The 16,088-nt window shown below is 45.0% G+C and overlaps 1 protein-coding gene across 3 annotated transcripts in view; it reads left to right on the top strand.

Annotated features, from left to right (window-relative positions):
* CEP128 (centrosomal protein 128) overlaps positions 1-16,088 on the top strand; it is a 722,948-nt gene that overhangs the window by 277,495 nt on the left and 429,365 nt on the right. For all 3 annotated transcript variants that reach the window (XM_069208366.1, XM_069208365.1, XM_069208367.1), the window contains one exon: positions 1,706-2,356. In XM_069208366.1, the coding sequence (XP_069064467.1) occupies positions 1,706-2,356 (651 nt within the window). The remainder of the gene's footprint in view (positions 1-1,705; positions 2,357-16,088) is intronic.

Consider the following 16,088-nt stretch of genomic DNA (forward strand, 5'->3'; position numbering starts at 1 on the left):
AGGTTTCTTCTCCAGCAAGTGTCTGATGAGGTAGGGCAGAGGCCCTGTTTTATACCCAAATGTGCCTTTGAAGTGGGGGAGACTTCAAAGAGTGGCTAAGAAGTGCACCAGGTCCCCTTTCAGTTCAATCCTGTCTGCCAGGGTCCCAGTAGGGGGTGTGGCAGTCCTTTGTGTGAGGGCAGGCCCTCCACCCTCCCAGCCCAGGAAGACCCATTCAAAATGCAGATGTATGCAAGTGAGGCTGAGTACCCTGTGTTTGGGGTGTGTCTGAGTGAATGCACAAGGGGCTGTCAACCAAGCCCAGCCAGACGTGGATTGTAAGGCACAGAAGGATTTAAGTGCAAAGAAATGCTCACTTTCTAAAAGTGGCATTTCTAGAATAGTAATATTAAATCCGACTTCACCAGTCAGTAGGATTTTGTATTACCATTCTGGCCATACTAAATATGACCTTCCTGCTCCTTTCAGATCAGCAGCTGCCACTTCAACAGTGTATGAGGGCAGCCCCAATGTTAGCCTATGAAGGGAGCAGGCCTCACAGTAGTGTGAAAACGAATTTAGGAGTTTTACACTACCAGGACATATAACTACACAGGTACATGTCCTGCCTTTTACCTACACAGCACCCTGCCTTAGGGGTTACCTAGGGCACACATTAAGGGTGACTTATATGTAGAAAAAGGGGAGTTCTAGGCTTGGCAAGAACTTTTAAATGCCAAGTCGATGTGGCAGTGAAACTGCACACACAGGCCTTGCAATGGCAGGCCTGAGACAAGGAAAAGGGGCTACTTAAGTGGGTGGCACAACCAGTGCTGCTGGCCCACTAGTATCATTTAATTTACCAGCCCTATGCACATAAAGTGCACCTTACTAGGGACTTATAAGTAAATTAATAGTCCAATCAGGTATGATTCCAGGTTACCATGTTTTAGGGGAGAGAGCATATGCACTTTAGCCCTGGTTAGCAGGGGTAAAGTGCGCAGAGTCTATAAACCAGCAAAAACAGTGTCCAAAAAGTGGAGGGAGGCAGGCAAAAAGTTAGGGGTGACTACCCTAAGGCTGTCAGGTCTAACAGTATGTGTAAGGGAGAAGATATGTCATTTGTTCCTACGGTAAAAGTGGATGAGTGAGGGGTTACTGAGTAATGTGGAATGTGAATGCTAGTTAGGTATGTCAACTAGTTAATAGCTCTCTTCATCTGAAAGACGGGAGTAGCACTTTCTTTTTTGTATTTACCTTACTAGTCATTGCTCCATATTGATGTTTTGAGATCTTTCCTGTAGTGAGCATTGGATTAAAAAATATCTCTTCAGAATATCATTCAGCATCTTACGAAAACAAGCCTCTCTGGATGTTTCTACTACTGCTGATGAATGGTAGCAAAGCATCCACTCCAAAAACAAGGGTAGTATGTTGACCTTCCGTGTGCTCCCGTTTTTCGTAGCAGTAAACAAATATTTCAATGCTTTTTAACACTCGAGTTGTTGTCCCTTTCTGCCAAACTGAAGTAGTTTGAATAGCATATCCAAAACATGTAATGACCGTTCTGATTTTCTCTGGGACTGAGTTTTACCATCCATGTGGCATAGGTGGTGATTGAAGTTGTGATGAACCACATTTACATTCTGTTAATCACAATTTACCTTGAATTAGAACATGTACCTGTTTGAAATTGTTCACCTTGGTTTTTTTTATTTCATTTTAGTTGGGGAAAGAAAAGGATGAGCTGAAATCACAGCTCCAGTCTGCTATGCACCAAATAGAAAATCTTAGGATAGAGCTTAGCGATGTCCTTGCCAAACGTGCACAGCAAGAGGAGGAGCTGCATTGCCGGGGTGTGAAACTCCAAGAATCCAGGACTCAAAGAATGGAGCTGGAGCGGGAGTTGAGAGAGACACGGGACATCATCAGCCAACTGGAGGCAGATGCCCAGAGGCACAGCGAGGTCCAGCACCAGCTCAGGGAGGACAAAGAGCGCCTCGAAGAAGAACTTTCTGAAGTCAGTCGTATGCGTGCAAAGGACAATGACCGTTTACTGGAAATGCAAGCGACTATCAAAGACTTAAGTGCAGTGCGAGTAGAGCTTACCAACAGGTTAGCAGAAGAAGAGAAGGCCAACAAGGACCTCCGCAAGACTCTTTTGGAGGTTCAGAAGGAGCAGGAGTTCGCCCAGGAAGAGCTTGCCAATGCCAGCCGGCAGCTAAAGATGGAGAGAGACATTCACCAAAGGGAGCTGTCAGATCTCAGGTCAGGGGCACAGAACACAAAATCAAAACAGGAAAGGAATGTCCAGGAGATGCTCTTGCACTTCAGACAGGAAAGAGAAGAAATGGAGAACCATATAAAGACTCTGAAGGTAAGCCCATCTGAAAGATACAAGTCCACTAATACTGTCACACAAAATATTGTAAAGCTGCACCACCTTTTTTGTTGTATTGACATTGACATTAAGACTTGCATATTCTGTGCATGACTTCAGTATCCATGGCTGCAAATACGGTAAGATTTTGTCATGTGCAACACTGCATGTGTTCCCTAGAGGCATGAATGTTTGGTACTGGACCTGAGGTGGAAAGGCAGGCCTTCGTTGGTCAAGCAGTGGTAGCCAAGCTCATTAGAAATGCTGACAGTTTAGTCAAATAAAGTATAACCGAACTATTACCCAATAAATATAAATGTCCAATCTAAATTACTACATTGAAAGTGTAGTAGGTATTGCAGAAAACAGATTTGCACTCACGTGGGTTTCGGAGCACTCTATGTTGAACACAGTGATGCCAGGCTGTTTCCCTGATGAGTTTATTGACTCTGTGGAGTTTAAGAATGCATGAATGCCAGTCAGAATTGCGAGCACACAACCCCATAAAATTTCAAAACATACAAGTAATTTCTGTTGATAAATGCAATACCAAAGTTTAGGTATGACAACAACAACAAAATGGTTTGCAGTTTTTGCAATCACATACTACTCATGCTCACTATCTGCTCATAATCAGAAGTCTATATAATTGAAGATCACAATCCTCCCTCCAAAACTGGGACTAGTAAACAAGCCTATAACCTCTACATGTGTGCTACCCTAATGTTCACAAGCACTGAAAACAAGCTTAAAATAAAGCAAACACAAAGGCAGTGAATTATACAACACATCAAGATTGTTTCTCAAAGTTCTGGGAATTACTTATTGTGTTAGTGAGTTATCTTACCTCGTGGGTTATGGGGTAGTAGTGTTGGTTTTCTAAAAATGGGGGATACTTTACTACTTAGGGGTCCTCGAGGCTCTGCATCAGTAGCCTTTAACTTTGTAGGGGAGATACTACAGTCTAACCCACAACAACTGATGCAAGCTCACAGGTACAGTGGGTTTGCTTGATTCGCCTTTCAGCTATCTGGGAAGCTACTCGGGTCCTGGGCCATGACAAAAGCAACAGACTCAATTGAAGAAGAAAAGAGCAAGAGGTGTGCAGGGAGAGAGTGAGCACACCAAGCATATCCTCCACTCAGCTTGCCTACATGTCTAACATTAGTTACAAAGTAGTGATTGCTTGTCTTGACAGCTGGGGCTGGTTTGGTTCTTTTATGAGGGCAGGTTCAGAGCCGCAGAGGCGGCCGGATGAGTTTCAACAGGGCTACTCAGACTTGTTCCTATCTAGGCTAAAACTGGTAGCATTCCGCTCCTGTCAGTGTATCTTTCAAGTTCAGATAGTCAAGTCAGTCGTACTGGGGTAGAATGCCTGTCTTCAGAGATGTTTCCAAAAAGGACGTCTGCACAGAATACATAGCAGGCTCACTGCCTAGTTGCAAACACACCTCCCATGGGGCTTCTTTGATGGGAAGCCTTGTGTACTTTCTTCAGACAGCTTTGGAGACAACAACAGGGTACCACATTGGTGGATTAAAATGTCCTCTATGGGTATCACCAATTCCCCACTTAGCATTCTTCAACGTCAGAAATATTAAATATGTACGAGTAGCCACAGGCTAGTCATTGAGATCAGTATTGCAAAAAGTGATGCTCATAATGTTTGCAAATATCCCAACATAAAAAAAAAGAAAACGTGAGAGAGAGGAGCCCTCAATCTGTCCCAAGCCTCTCAGCTTAATTAACATGGGGAGGTCAGTAGGCTGCTTCACTTTGTGCCACCTACTGTACCTTAAAAAATCTAATACGTTTCTTCTATCCATAACGTAAGAAAAAGGGGTTAATGATGGCTACCACCTTGAGACCGCAGGGCGAGGGGAACAATGGAGTGTCTCACCTCTCAGGACACACCAAGTAGGCTTATCCAAGGAGCAACCATTGCAGTTTGAGGGATGCCCACACACTTGTTAAAAAGCAAAAAGACAAGACGCTTCAGGAGCAAAGAAAAATCATGGGAATGGATCAAACTTTGGAACATTATGGATTCACTTAATCATCCAGCAAGCATATCAAGCCCACATACATCAAGTAGGTCAGATTCTTCATTTTACTTATGTGCAGCTCCTGCATATATTCCAGTTCCAAGGCAGTTTTACAGGAGGACACTGCTATCACTTTCATTACAGTTTCAAACTTTTCTGCATCTGCAGGGGTGTGGGATTTAATAAAATATCTACTTGTCCATGGGACAGGTTGCTTCTTAAATCTACTTGTTTGGTAAAAAAAAAAAATCTACTTATCCGTTTGGTGCCACGCAGTGCAGCGACAAATTATGGCAGCAGTCTCATTATGTAATACTTGCAATTTCAATCCCTACTATAGAAATGTCCTTATTTTGCCACCTTTCTGCAGATCTACATACTTGGGCTGGAGGAAGCAGTAAGCAATGGTTCCAGGGCTGGAATGCCATTGAGTCTGCAGACCCACTAACTAGCATGTTTTAAGGATTTTCACCAGCTCTTCTCCCAATGTTTTCCCATAATGAGAAAGGTTGGAAACTTACTCCTGACACGGGCAGAAGTAAAAGTTCTTCCACGGTTGTTGAAAAAAAAGGTTGGAGGGAAAGTGAATGTGTAAACACTCAATAGATTTTCACCTGAGTAAATCTACACATGCATCTTTGTGTCTGCTAAAATACAGTTCACAAATATTTTCTAGGAGTATGATTTCCTGGTCTACTTCTGTAAGTTCTTTTGAATTCATGAAACCCCATAATTTAAAGACATGTACCATGGGTGCACTTTTGTAAATTTCTTTAAGAATTGGATCCCTAATTAGGTCTGGCAATAACAAAGACATTTTGTTTTTTATTAAACTTCTATTTCTCTTTCTATTTATCGGCTGGCTTTATGTGAGTGAACACATTCTGCTCTTCCAAAAGGAGCATATTGGCACACAAAGTAGTTTTGTTCACTGCCTGGGACCACTGTGGCAATCAGTGGTGTAACGAAACTAGAGGGAGCCCCCCTGCAAAGAACATGGAGGGCCCCTCCCTCTAGACTCCCTCGGGGCAGGTGATGTTCTGAGGGGGCCGACTGGATCAGGGCTGCGGAGTCTTTGTTATGCCACAGGTGGCAAAGTGTGCTTTTTGAGACCAAAAAAAAAAATGTTTTCTTTTTGACAGTGTTTGTTTCAATAGTGAGGGCCTTGCAGCTCCCACAACAATAAAGTGTTACAAAAGCCATGTCAAAACAAGACGGGAATAGACAAAACCAAAAGACTCACAAAAAATGTCAGATCGGTTGGCTTTGCCAGTGCGTGTTTATTTTCGAGCTTCCCATAATCTTGTTTAAAATGGTTATACTTATTTTCTATTAGGTATATTTTTGGGAAACTCTAGCATGCAACAACACATTTTACTAAATGATGCTGCAAAGAAATAGCACCTAACATTTCATAGTAGCGAAGCATTTTTTTTCCTACTTGCATTTTTTTCTGAACATTTCATTTTGAAAGCAAAGAATCATCACTCGTGCTTACAAGCTTCTGCAAACATTTGCATCTAATTGGAGAGCGTTCTGGGAGCATTATACTTAGCCTCATATTGTTAAACTTTTCAAACGTGTGTATGCCTTTTTGTTCTGGAATCACTGTCAGTAGTGCAGTGTGACCTTAAAATGTTTATTTACAGTGTTCGCCCTAATAATGGAGGCATTTAATTAATGAACGATGAATACAAGTTATAACAGCATTAACATATGGACATATGGACACATATTACCTCAACTGCAGACAGTTCCCTTCTCTGTAAACTGGGAGTCAAAAGGTTTGTGCTGCAGGGGGATTGGCCTACTTGTCCCAAGGACAAAATAAACATGAAAATTTGTTGCCCTTGACCCCAAACAATATGTCCCGGATGTTGGGCAAAAGGAATTCCACATTCATGAATCTGCCTTCCAGGAAATAAAGATAGCTTGTGGCTTTCTCAGCATACTGAGCGCAGGGTGTAGGAAATACCCTGTTTTGGCATGGTTACCCCCACCTTTTGCCTGCTGTCTGTGTGTTTTTACTGGTTTCACTGGGAACCTGCTAACCAGGATCCCAGTGAATATGCTCTATCCCTTTAAATTTGGTTGCTTAGGACTTTGCACACCCCACCATTGGCATACTGGTTCACCCATGTAAGTCCCTAGTATATTGTTCTTAGGTCCCCAGGGCATTGGGCCACCAGGGGGTCCCCAGGGGCTGCAGCATGTATTGTGCCACCCATGGGAACCCATGCAAGATAGGTCTGCAGGTCTGCCATTGCAGCCTGCGTGAAAAGGTGCATGCACCCTCTCAATACAAGTCACTGTAAGTCACCCCTATGGTAGGACCTCCTAGCCCAGAGGGCAGGGTGCAGGTACCTGTTTGTGAGGGCACCTCTGCATGAGCAGAGGTGCCCCTACGTACTCCAGCTCCATTACACTGGACTTCGTAAGTGAGGGGAAGCCATTTTACCCGTATACTGGACATCTGTGCCCAGCTACATAATGGTAACTCCAAACCTGGGCCTGTTTGTATCAAACATGTCAGAATCATACCCCAATACTGTTGCCAGTATTGGTTGTATGATTCCATGCACTCTGGGGGTTCCTTAGAGGATCCACAGCACTGCTCCTACCAGTCTTCTGGGTTTTCTGGACAGCCCGCGCTGCTGCCACACATCAGACAGGTTTCTGCCCTCCTCATGCTTGACCAGCTCAAGCAGAGGAAGGCAGAACAAAGGATTTCCCTTGGAAATAGGTGTTACAAGGCTTGGGAGAGGGGTAGCCTCCCCAGGCCACCGTATGCTTTGAAGGGCACATTTGGTGCCCTCCTTGCATAAACCAGTTTGCACCGGTCCACGGACCCCCTGTCACTGCTCTGGCACAAAACTGGACAATGGAAAGGGGAGTGACACTCCCCTGCCCATCACCACCCCAGGGGTGGTGCCCAGAGCTCCTCCAGGTGGCCACTTGATTCTGCCATCTTGAATCCAAGGTGGGTAGAGGCCCCTGGGAGCACCTGAGTGGCCAAGTCAGGTAGATGATGTCACAGCCCCCTCCTGATAGGTGTTCACCCTGCTAGGTGAACAGCACCACTTCTTGGGCTATTTAGGGTCTCCCTCTTGGGTGGGTCCTCAGATTCGACGTGGAAGATTGCAGCAGGACTCCTCTGCATCATTTACTTCATCTTCTGGGCACTGGGACTACAACTGGACCCTCCAGGAACCATGAATCTGCAACTCCAGCGACGACTCCGCTCTGCAACATTGTTTCTCCGACTTCTTCTAGCAACTGCAACATTTTCCTGGCTGTGCCTCTTCTGAGAGAGACGAGTCTTCAGCCTGCACAAGAAGTAAGAAGGAATCTCCCTTGGAGTAAAGGAGTCACTCCCCTGCATCCGCAGGCACCAACTGCAACGATGACTGCCTGTGTGGATCTCCTCTCCTCCGGAACTGCGTGGATACTGCATCACAGGTGGCCATCTGGAGTGGTCCCCTTGGTCCTCTCTACCAGCTATCCAAGTTGGGAGACAGTAAGCCCTTGCCTTTTCTTGCAGGACAGTACCTCTGTGCACAGTGACTCTTGCAGCTACCAAGGCTTGTTTGTTCCTCCTCCAAGGGATCTCCAGGCTCCGTGCAGCCCCAGCCCCCAGCACTTCTTCCTGCAACCCACAGTCTCCGGCCTGCTGCTCAAGCGACATGGGACATCTCTTCAGGTTTGCTGAGTGTGCCTCAGTGCGACTCCTGTGTCTGCTGCTCGTGGGTTGCCTGTGGGCTGTCTCCTCTTCTTGTGACTCTTCCACCTGCTGAGCGTCACCCCAGACTCCCCTCCTTAGGTCGAGTCCCCAGGACCTCGCTGGTCCACTTCAGCCTTGCAAAACCTTTACGACTCTTGCATTTGCCGAGGCTTGTTGGTGGTTTTCTAGCACCACTGACCAACTTCATCACGACCACCGACGTGGGACTTCACTTGCACCACTTCTGGAACTCGTCTTTTGCTCCTGTGCTGCATTGCTGACCTTCGTTCACCGTCTACCTGGTCCTGCATCGACAGAAGGGTGGGTAGTAGCTCCTGCCACAACCGGACACTCCATCATGAACTGGACTTAGTCCCCTTCCTTTGCAGGTCCTCTTCTGTCAGGATCCACCTTTGGGTTCTTCTAGTCTTGTCTGGGTCTTGCACAATTCTTTTCCAAAGTACTTCTGTTGGTTTTGGGGAACACCAGGTACTTACCTCTGCTCTCCTGGTTGCTTGGGGTCACTCTGGTACTCACCTCTTGGGGTTCCTAGTTCCTCCAGCTCCCCTCTCCTGATTCCACTTCCTTGGGTGGGGGACTGCCATTCACATTCCACTTTTTTAGTATATGGTTTGGCCATTCCCTAGGGCCCTTACTATTTGCTATTGCTTTTTACCAATGCCTATTGCTTTCAATGCTATTTACTGATTTCTAATGTCTACATAATAGTGGGTTTACTTACCTTCAATTGGGGTATTGCCTATACAGTATTTTAGTATTTGTGTTACCATAATAAAGTACCTTTATTTTTGTAACACTGTAGTTCTGTCATGTGTGTAAGTGCTGTGTGACTAGTGGTATTGCAAAAGCTTTGCTTGTCTCCTAGATAAGTCTTGGCTGCTCATCCACAGCTACCTCGAGAGTCCTGGCTTCCTAGACCCTGGCTACACTTCACTAATAGGGATACCTGGACCTGATATAAAGTGATAACACCATAAGTGCTCACCACACATCAGGCCAGCTTCCTACACCGGGATCTTGTTTAAATTAGATGCTGTATGTAGATTACAGTTCCCGAGTCTGACAAGGAAACTAAGTCAATATATTAGGGTACCTTCCAGTGCTGGTGGGCATATCTACTTTGACAGAGGTCTGTCTGGAAGGGAGGTTTATTCATTCCCAGTGCTTTATGTGCGCTGGTTGTTGAAGGCTGTGGGCAGCAGCACTAATATTTGGTGAGCTGTGCTTATTTTTCATCAGCTGACTTTGGCCCAGTGTAAGAAAGAGAAAGGCAGATAAAGAGAAAGAAGGAAGAAGAGAATGAGAAGAAAACAGGGACAAGGAGAGAAAGCAGGGATGAAAAAGGAAGATATCAAGTGGAAGGTGGGGTAAAAACAAATCGTGAGATGAAATCAAGAATGGGCAGTTTGGGTATTTGGCAAGTGTGATATTCACCACAGCTGACTGCATGAGCCAAAGAAAAATTTGAGTCCTTGTGCTTTTTTAAACCACTAAATATATCCCCTGGCAGAGGACTTGGAAAATGGAACGGGGAGCCGTCATGTGCTGGCAAGCAACGGAACACCATTTTGCATCAAAAGCCCTGTCCGAAGGACAGAGGTGAGGAATAAATACACATTTTATGGTGAAGAGGAAAACAGGTTAATGGACAGAGGTTACTGGTCTTTGCATGTGGGTTATCGGTAGACCGTGCCCCAGTGTACAGCTTCTGTACCACCAACAAATATATAAATCTACAGCTACAAGTCAATTATTTCCTAGCAAAGATGTGGGAAATGGTCTCCCCTCAAGAGCACTTTGAAGGAAACCTTTCGAACCTTCGTTATCCCAGTACTAGCCTTAGGGTCTGCTGTGGACATTTGGATTCAGTGTGTGTGTGTTGGCCCTCGCAGTAGTGACCGCTTACACACATAGAAAATAGCATAACTAGCAGGAAGAAAGAAAATTAGCAGGTTGAAGCAGTTTGTAAATACATCTGTTTTCATCCTTGCAGTTGCTGAGAGTCATAAGTGTGTGAGCCCATTTGCAGAGATGTTTGTTTGATAGTGACGACCTCTAGAATTTTTTCCTTAAGAAGTGGATACCAACTTCCTCACTGCTAAGCATAATTGTTTCTTAAAAAACATGCATTAACGCTATCTACATCTCAGCTTTATTATTATTATTATATGTAGCCATGCTGCACAGCATGACTTGAGGTCATTGCCAAAGCCAATAGATTGCCAAGTCCTATTGATTTTGCCAGTGCTTGTTTTAACTGTGAGTAAATATTTTTTCTCCACTACTGGAACTTTCATAGATTCATATGCTTGAATCCTTCTCCGAGATGGGAGGCCCCAGTACCTTAGAAAAGCAATACCTTAATAGACATACATTGTAGGCCTTAGGCCTTTAGTGTGGTATGTCACAGTCATTTTTTCAAAAAAAGGGCCAAACTTTAGAATCATCCAATCAGGTGACAGCACCCTATAGAACCCTCCTGAGAACAGCTGCCTTTCTTCAGATGTTTCACTGCATGATGTGCCAAGGAGTCTCCTCTGAGCTCTGATAAGTTTTCTTCCAGTCGCAGCAGCTTCAGAATCATTGTTTCTTCATTTTCATTGTTCTACTTCGTAAGAAGCCATTTTCTACAACTTGGTGCTTCAACCTGACAGCCAATATGGCAGACACACCAAAAATGGGCTCTTTAGACCTTATGCATATGCATGAAGGAGAGGCTGCACATGGGTGATCCTCACAAGGACTGTATATACTGTCTCTACCCAGAACACAAGACTAGAGACTGCAAGGTATGCCACACATTTTCTACCTAAACTTTAAAAGACTGTGAGGGACTTCTTCTTTGGCTGTAAAAGTTCAAATCCAGAGATAACCCTGTCTCTGAGGAAGAAAGCGAAACGTCATGCACTGCATCTTCTAGAACACCAGTGAAGTGTGCTAGAGGTTTGTCACTCCTACCTCTTCAGAACCTTTTTACAGAAGACATCCCAAAAATCTGCTAAGGGCTCTGTAAAACATCACAGCCCCTCAAAATTGCCTCGTAAACCTGCCATACTGCAACATAAGGATCCAAAGAAGTCAGATTTCCCCACAAAATGTACACAGAAATCAACTGTAGAGCCCCCAACGCCAACTTAACTAAGGTAAAACATACCTTCAAAAAAACAGCTTCTGCATTGTTGCCAGGCACACTGTTGGTGTGGACATCAATGATGTCTACAGTCTCTAATATGACTTTTACCCTCACCACCATCACGGTGCTCACAGCAGCATCCTGTCATAGTCGACGACACAGCCTTCGTTGCCTTGACGATGGGCATTACATCATCGCCGACTCACTTACCGGCGACAATCATCCTGTCAACGCCCATGTCAACGACGCTCCCATCTACAGGGCTCTCGTTGACGCCTCCACTGTCGACGACAGGGCAACTGCCTACAGTTGATTTAACTATGATGGATTCCATTAAATCATGGACAATTCAAACACCGACGAGGAGTCCAAGTCCCACTACCCTCTTTTCTCAACAACGACATCGACAGCCCAAATAAGAATGATATCTTTGAAACATACACAACTAACACAGTCTATAATATCACCAAGTAAGGTGTCAACACTCCTGCCATCCCACCTGCTGGATGGTTACGAATCTGATGATGATGACCTTTATGGAGCGGCAAGGAGTCCATCTGAGCTGCAAGTCAAATATCAAGACAACTCTGAGGAAGTAGGGTATTATGATCAGCAACAATGTTTGCAAGAATGTCATTAACCTCAACAATATCAACAAGACATGGTATGCATTCCGCCAGCCCTTATATCTGATCGGCAATCAGTTTTAGCAGATTATAGAGCATGTTCCCTCCAGTAGTTACTCCTGCGCAACAAGCTCCAGCCTCTGCAGAATGTATCCCCTCTCAAACACTTACTCCTCCGCCACATTGTTTGCCTACAACGCCAATCTCACACCGCTCTCCTTTGGTGGTGCCACTACATGACCCAACATCTTCTGAAGAAGAGAGAGAAGAAGGTGAAATTCAGAGTCATCAAGATGGATGGGATGAATACATCTTGCCCACACCAGCATCCCCAACACCACCTACAGTTGAGTCACCTCCAGAAGACATAGGAGGTTTCTACAACCTCTTAGAAAGAGCGGCCACACGATTCGACCTACCCATGCCCGCAGCACAACTGGACTGTTTTCTTTGACTTCAAAGAGTCCTATCAGAAAACAGTCAGGGTCATTCCCATTATTGAATATGTGTGGAGCCAGGGCGTAAAGATCATGCATAATCCAGCCACAGTACCTGCAGTATTAGCCAAACTGGACAAGAAATACAAACCCCCAGAAGATGCTCCTACCTGCCGAACAGATCACCCTATACCTGATTCGTTCATCTCACAGGCAGCACAGCGCAGGCCAAGAAACCCCTCCACACCTCTGACAGCACCACCTGATAAAGATGCCAGACATCTTGATAACATAGGTAAGCATTTTTGGCAATATCCACCCTGAGTGTCAGAGCTGCAAATTCATTGGCGCTTCTCAGCAGATACTACAGACAGTTATGGTCAAATATATCCCAGTATTTGGATGAGCTATCCGAAAACATCAGAGAGGAAGCAAAGAAGGTGTTTTTGGAAGGCCAGCATTCTTCCTCTGAAATTGACTGTACCTTAGACATCGTCTCTACCCGATTTAGACAGCTGGCTAGAGCAGCAGTATTACACCTTCAGGAATGGCTTAAGGCACCAACTTCAGACTAGAAGTCGAACAAATATACTGGGCTTGAAAGATGATGGAGAGGCTTTGTTTGGGAAGCATGTGGATGAAGCTCTCAAAACTATCACGTCTGACACAGACACTGCTCGTCGCTAGGCACATTGCAGTACAGGAAAGTGCCTTTTTGCAGTGCTACAGGAAAAGGCCAATCCTCCTTTTATGGAAAAGATCACCAGTATTTCTATCCATCATACTCCTCCAGTACTCCACTGATCCGGTCTCCGTATCATCAGAGACAATCACCTGCGGTAGCATACAATTGACCTCCTCCAAGAGGAAAGTCCACAACACAGGTCAAGGACACCTCCCGCAGTCAATGACTGCAACCGGAAGCCAGCTACCACAGTTTTCCCCAATCCAGGGTACCACGGAGAATTATAGACTGCCTACATCGATGGAGACAGATAACTACAGACAAATGGGTCCTAGACATAGTTCTATTTAGACACCTTCTAGAATTTGTACAAAGACTCCCTCTAACACCACCTCAACCAGGGATACAAAAACAGATACGCTTGCTCAAATTAGAAGTAAAGGCCATTTTACAAAAAGGGGCAACAGAGAAAGTTCCCAACTCCCAAAAGGGAAATGCTTTCTATTCCTGTTCCTTCCTCATCCGAAAGAAGTCACAACAATGGAGACCAATTCTCGACTTGCGAGAACTCAACAAATATCCCAAGAAACAACCATTTTGCATAGTCACACTCCAAGATATTTCCAAGCTCCTCAAAAAGGAAGATTACATGTCCTCCCTAGACCTCCAAAATGCCTATTTTCACAGATCCATCCACCTGAGGCACAGAATGTTCCTATGGGTTTACTTGCCGGCAGTCACTTTCAATTCAGAGTCTTACCCTTTGGTCTAAAGTCTGCTTCCAGCATCTTCACCAAATGTTTAGCACCAGTTGCAGCTTATCTCCAGCAACACCAGCATCAAATATTTCCCTCTATCAATGACTGGTTGGTGAAAGCCTCTACCAAACAATCCGCAAAGGTGTCCACCACAGCTACTTTGCGCCTTTTCAAAGAGCTAGCAAGGACTCACTCTCAACCCGGACAAATCGGTGTTCCAATAATCACGGAGATTACTCCTCTTGGGAGCCATATTGGATACCAGTCTCAAAACAACCTACCCCACACTTGAGAGACACAAAAAATGATCAACCCCAGCGAGACACTTGCAACAAAAAAAAGTCCCTTTCAGTTCGCCTTTACAAATCTCTCCTATATATGATGTCCTCTTATATCCATTTCATACAGTACTGTTGCCTACAATGCGTCTTTTTCAGGAAGCACTGGATATTCAATGGAAACAAGCGTCAGGGTCATTCGAAGGTATCATTCAAGTAACTCCGTTCATAGTCACGTCCCTCAACTGGTGGACAAGCAATGTAGATATCTCATTGGGCCTTCCATTCTGACCTCAAACCTCCCCACTAGTCATAAGAATGGATGCACTCCCTAGATGGATGAGGAGCTTACCTCCAGGACCTTCAGGTCAGTGGCAAGTGACCTCCTTCATATCAGGGGATTCACATAAATCTTCTCGAGTTAAGGGCAGTATATCTGGCACTACAAGCCTTCCTTCCCAGGATCACGCTGCTTATCAGAACAGACAACACAGCAACAATGAACTACATAAACAAACAGGGAGAAACTCGATCTCGCCTACTGTCTCAGGAGGCTCACTGGAGCTGGTGTTTCCGCCACACAGTATAACTGAAGGCAGAAAACGTGTCAGGACACCATAACGCCATACCAGACACCCTAACCAGGATGAGGACCACTTGTCACCAGTGGGAATTGGACCAGAGAATGCTAGACTCCATCTTTCTCCAGTGAGGAAAGCCAAGTCTGGATCTCTTCGCGACCCCACAGATTGGCAAATGCCAGTTATTCGCAAGCTGGCATACCTGTCGGGGAGTCACGGGGGGATGACTTCTCGATTGCATAGTCCGGGAAATTTGCTTACGCCTCTTTCTCCGATTCCTTACTTTCCAAGGATGCTCATCAAGCTGAAAACAGAGTCTTGTCAGATCATACTAATAGCCCCCGGATGGCCACGCCGGCACTGGTACACAGAGCTTCTTCTATTGTCAGTCCATCCGCCCATCTGGCTCAAGCCGATCCCATATTTACTGATGATGAGCCAGTCACAAATTTGGCATCCTGATCCCAATTCTCTCAGTCTATCAGCCTGGCTCCTGAATTCCAAGAATGTGGTCATCTGAATATTCCAAAGGGCTGCAGAGACATATTTGCAGTGACACGGGCGGTTAGTATGAATAAAACATACCACCTGAAGTGGAAGAGGTTCTGTATGTGGTGTGCAACTGCTAAAGTGCATCCCTTTCTTTTTCTCCAGAAGAGACCTTGCCCTACCTAGTGCACCTAGTGCAATCACTTCCATTCAGTTGCACTTTGCTGTCATTTCCTGTTTTAGAACATCATCAGGTAATCATTTGTGGTCTGTCAGGCTCATTCTCAATGAGCAATTTCTCAAGGGATTGTTCAGAGCTTTTACCCCTGTCAGAGGCCCTCCTCTGGCATGGCAACTAAACATCGTATTAGGACAATTGATGAAAGTTCAGTTTCAGCCCATCTATAGAGCGGACTTGAAGTATATTTCCTGGAAGGTGGCTCTACTCCTTGCACTCACATCTGCACATAGGGTTAGCGAAATTCAGGCTTTTACCATCCAACAACCATCCCTTCAATTCAGAGAAGACGGAGCCGTTTTACGTACTAATACAAAATTAATTTTAAAGTCCCCTCAGACTTTCATCTCAATGAGCCTATAATCCTCAAATCATTCTTTCCAAACCCTCAGACTGCAGCCGAGTGAGCCCTCCACTCGCTAGATCTCAAAATATGCATAACGTTTTACTTTGACAGGACTAAAACCTTCGAGAAAACAAATCAGCTCTTTGTAGCCGACAGTGCACCTATGAAGGGTTGTCCTTTAATAAAATAGAGCATATCCAGATGGATTTACAGTACTTCTGTTTGTCATTATCAAAAGGTGGCCAGCCTTTGAACTCTGCAGTACATGCACATTCCACGAGAGCCATCTACACATCCATGGCATTGTTCGCAGGAGTATCGTTGCCTGAATCCGCCTTGTGGCAACATGGAAAAATACATTCACCTTCACT

Source organism: Pleurodeles waltl, chromosome 9 (assembly GCF_031143425.1).
Source record: "Pleurodeles waltl isolate 20211129_DDA chromosome 9, aPleWal1.hap1.20221129, whole genome shotgun sequence".
NCBI classification, from domain to species: Eukaryota; Metazoa; Chordata; class Amphibia; order Caudata; family Salamandridae; genus Pleurodeles; species Pleurodeles waltl.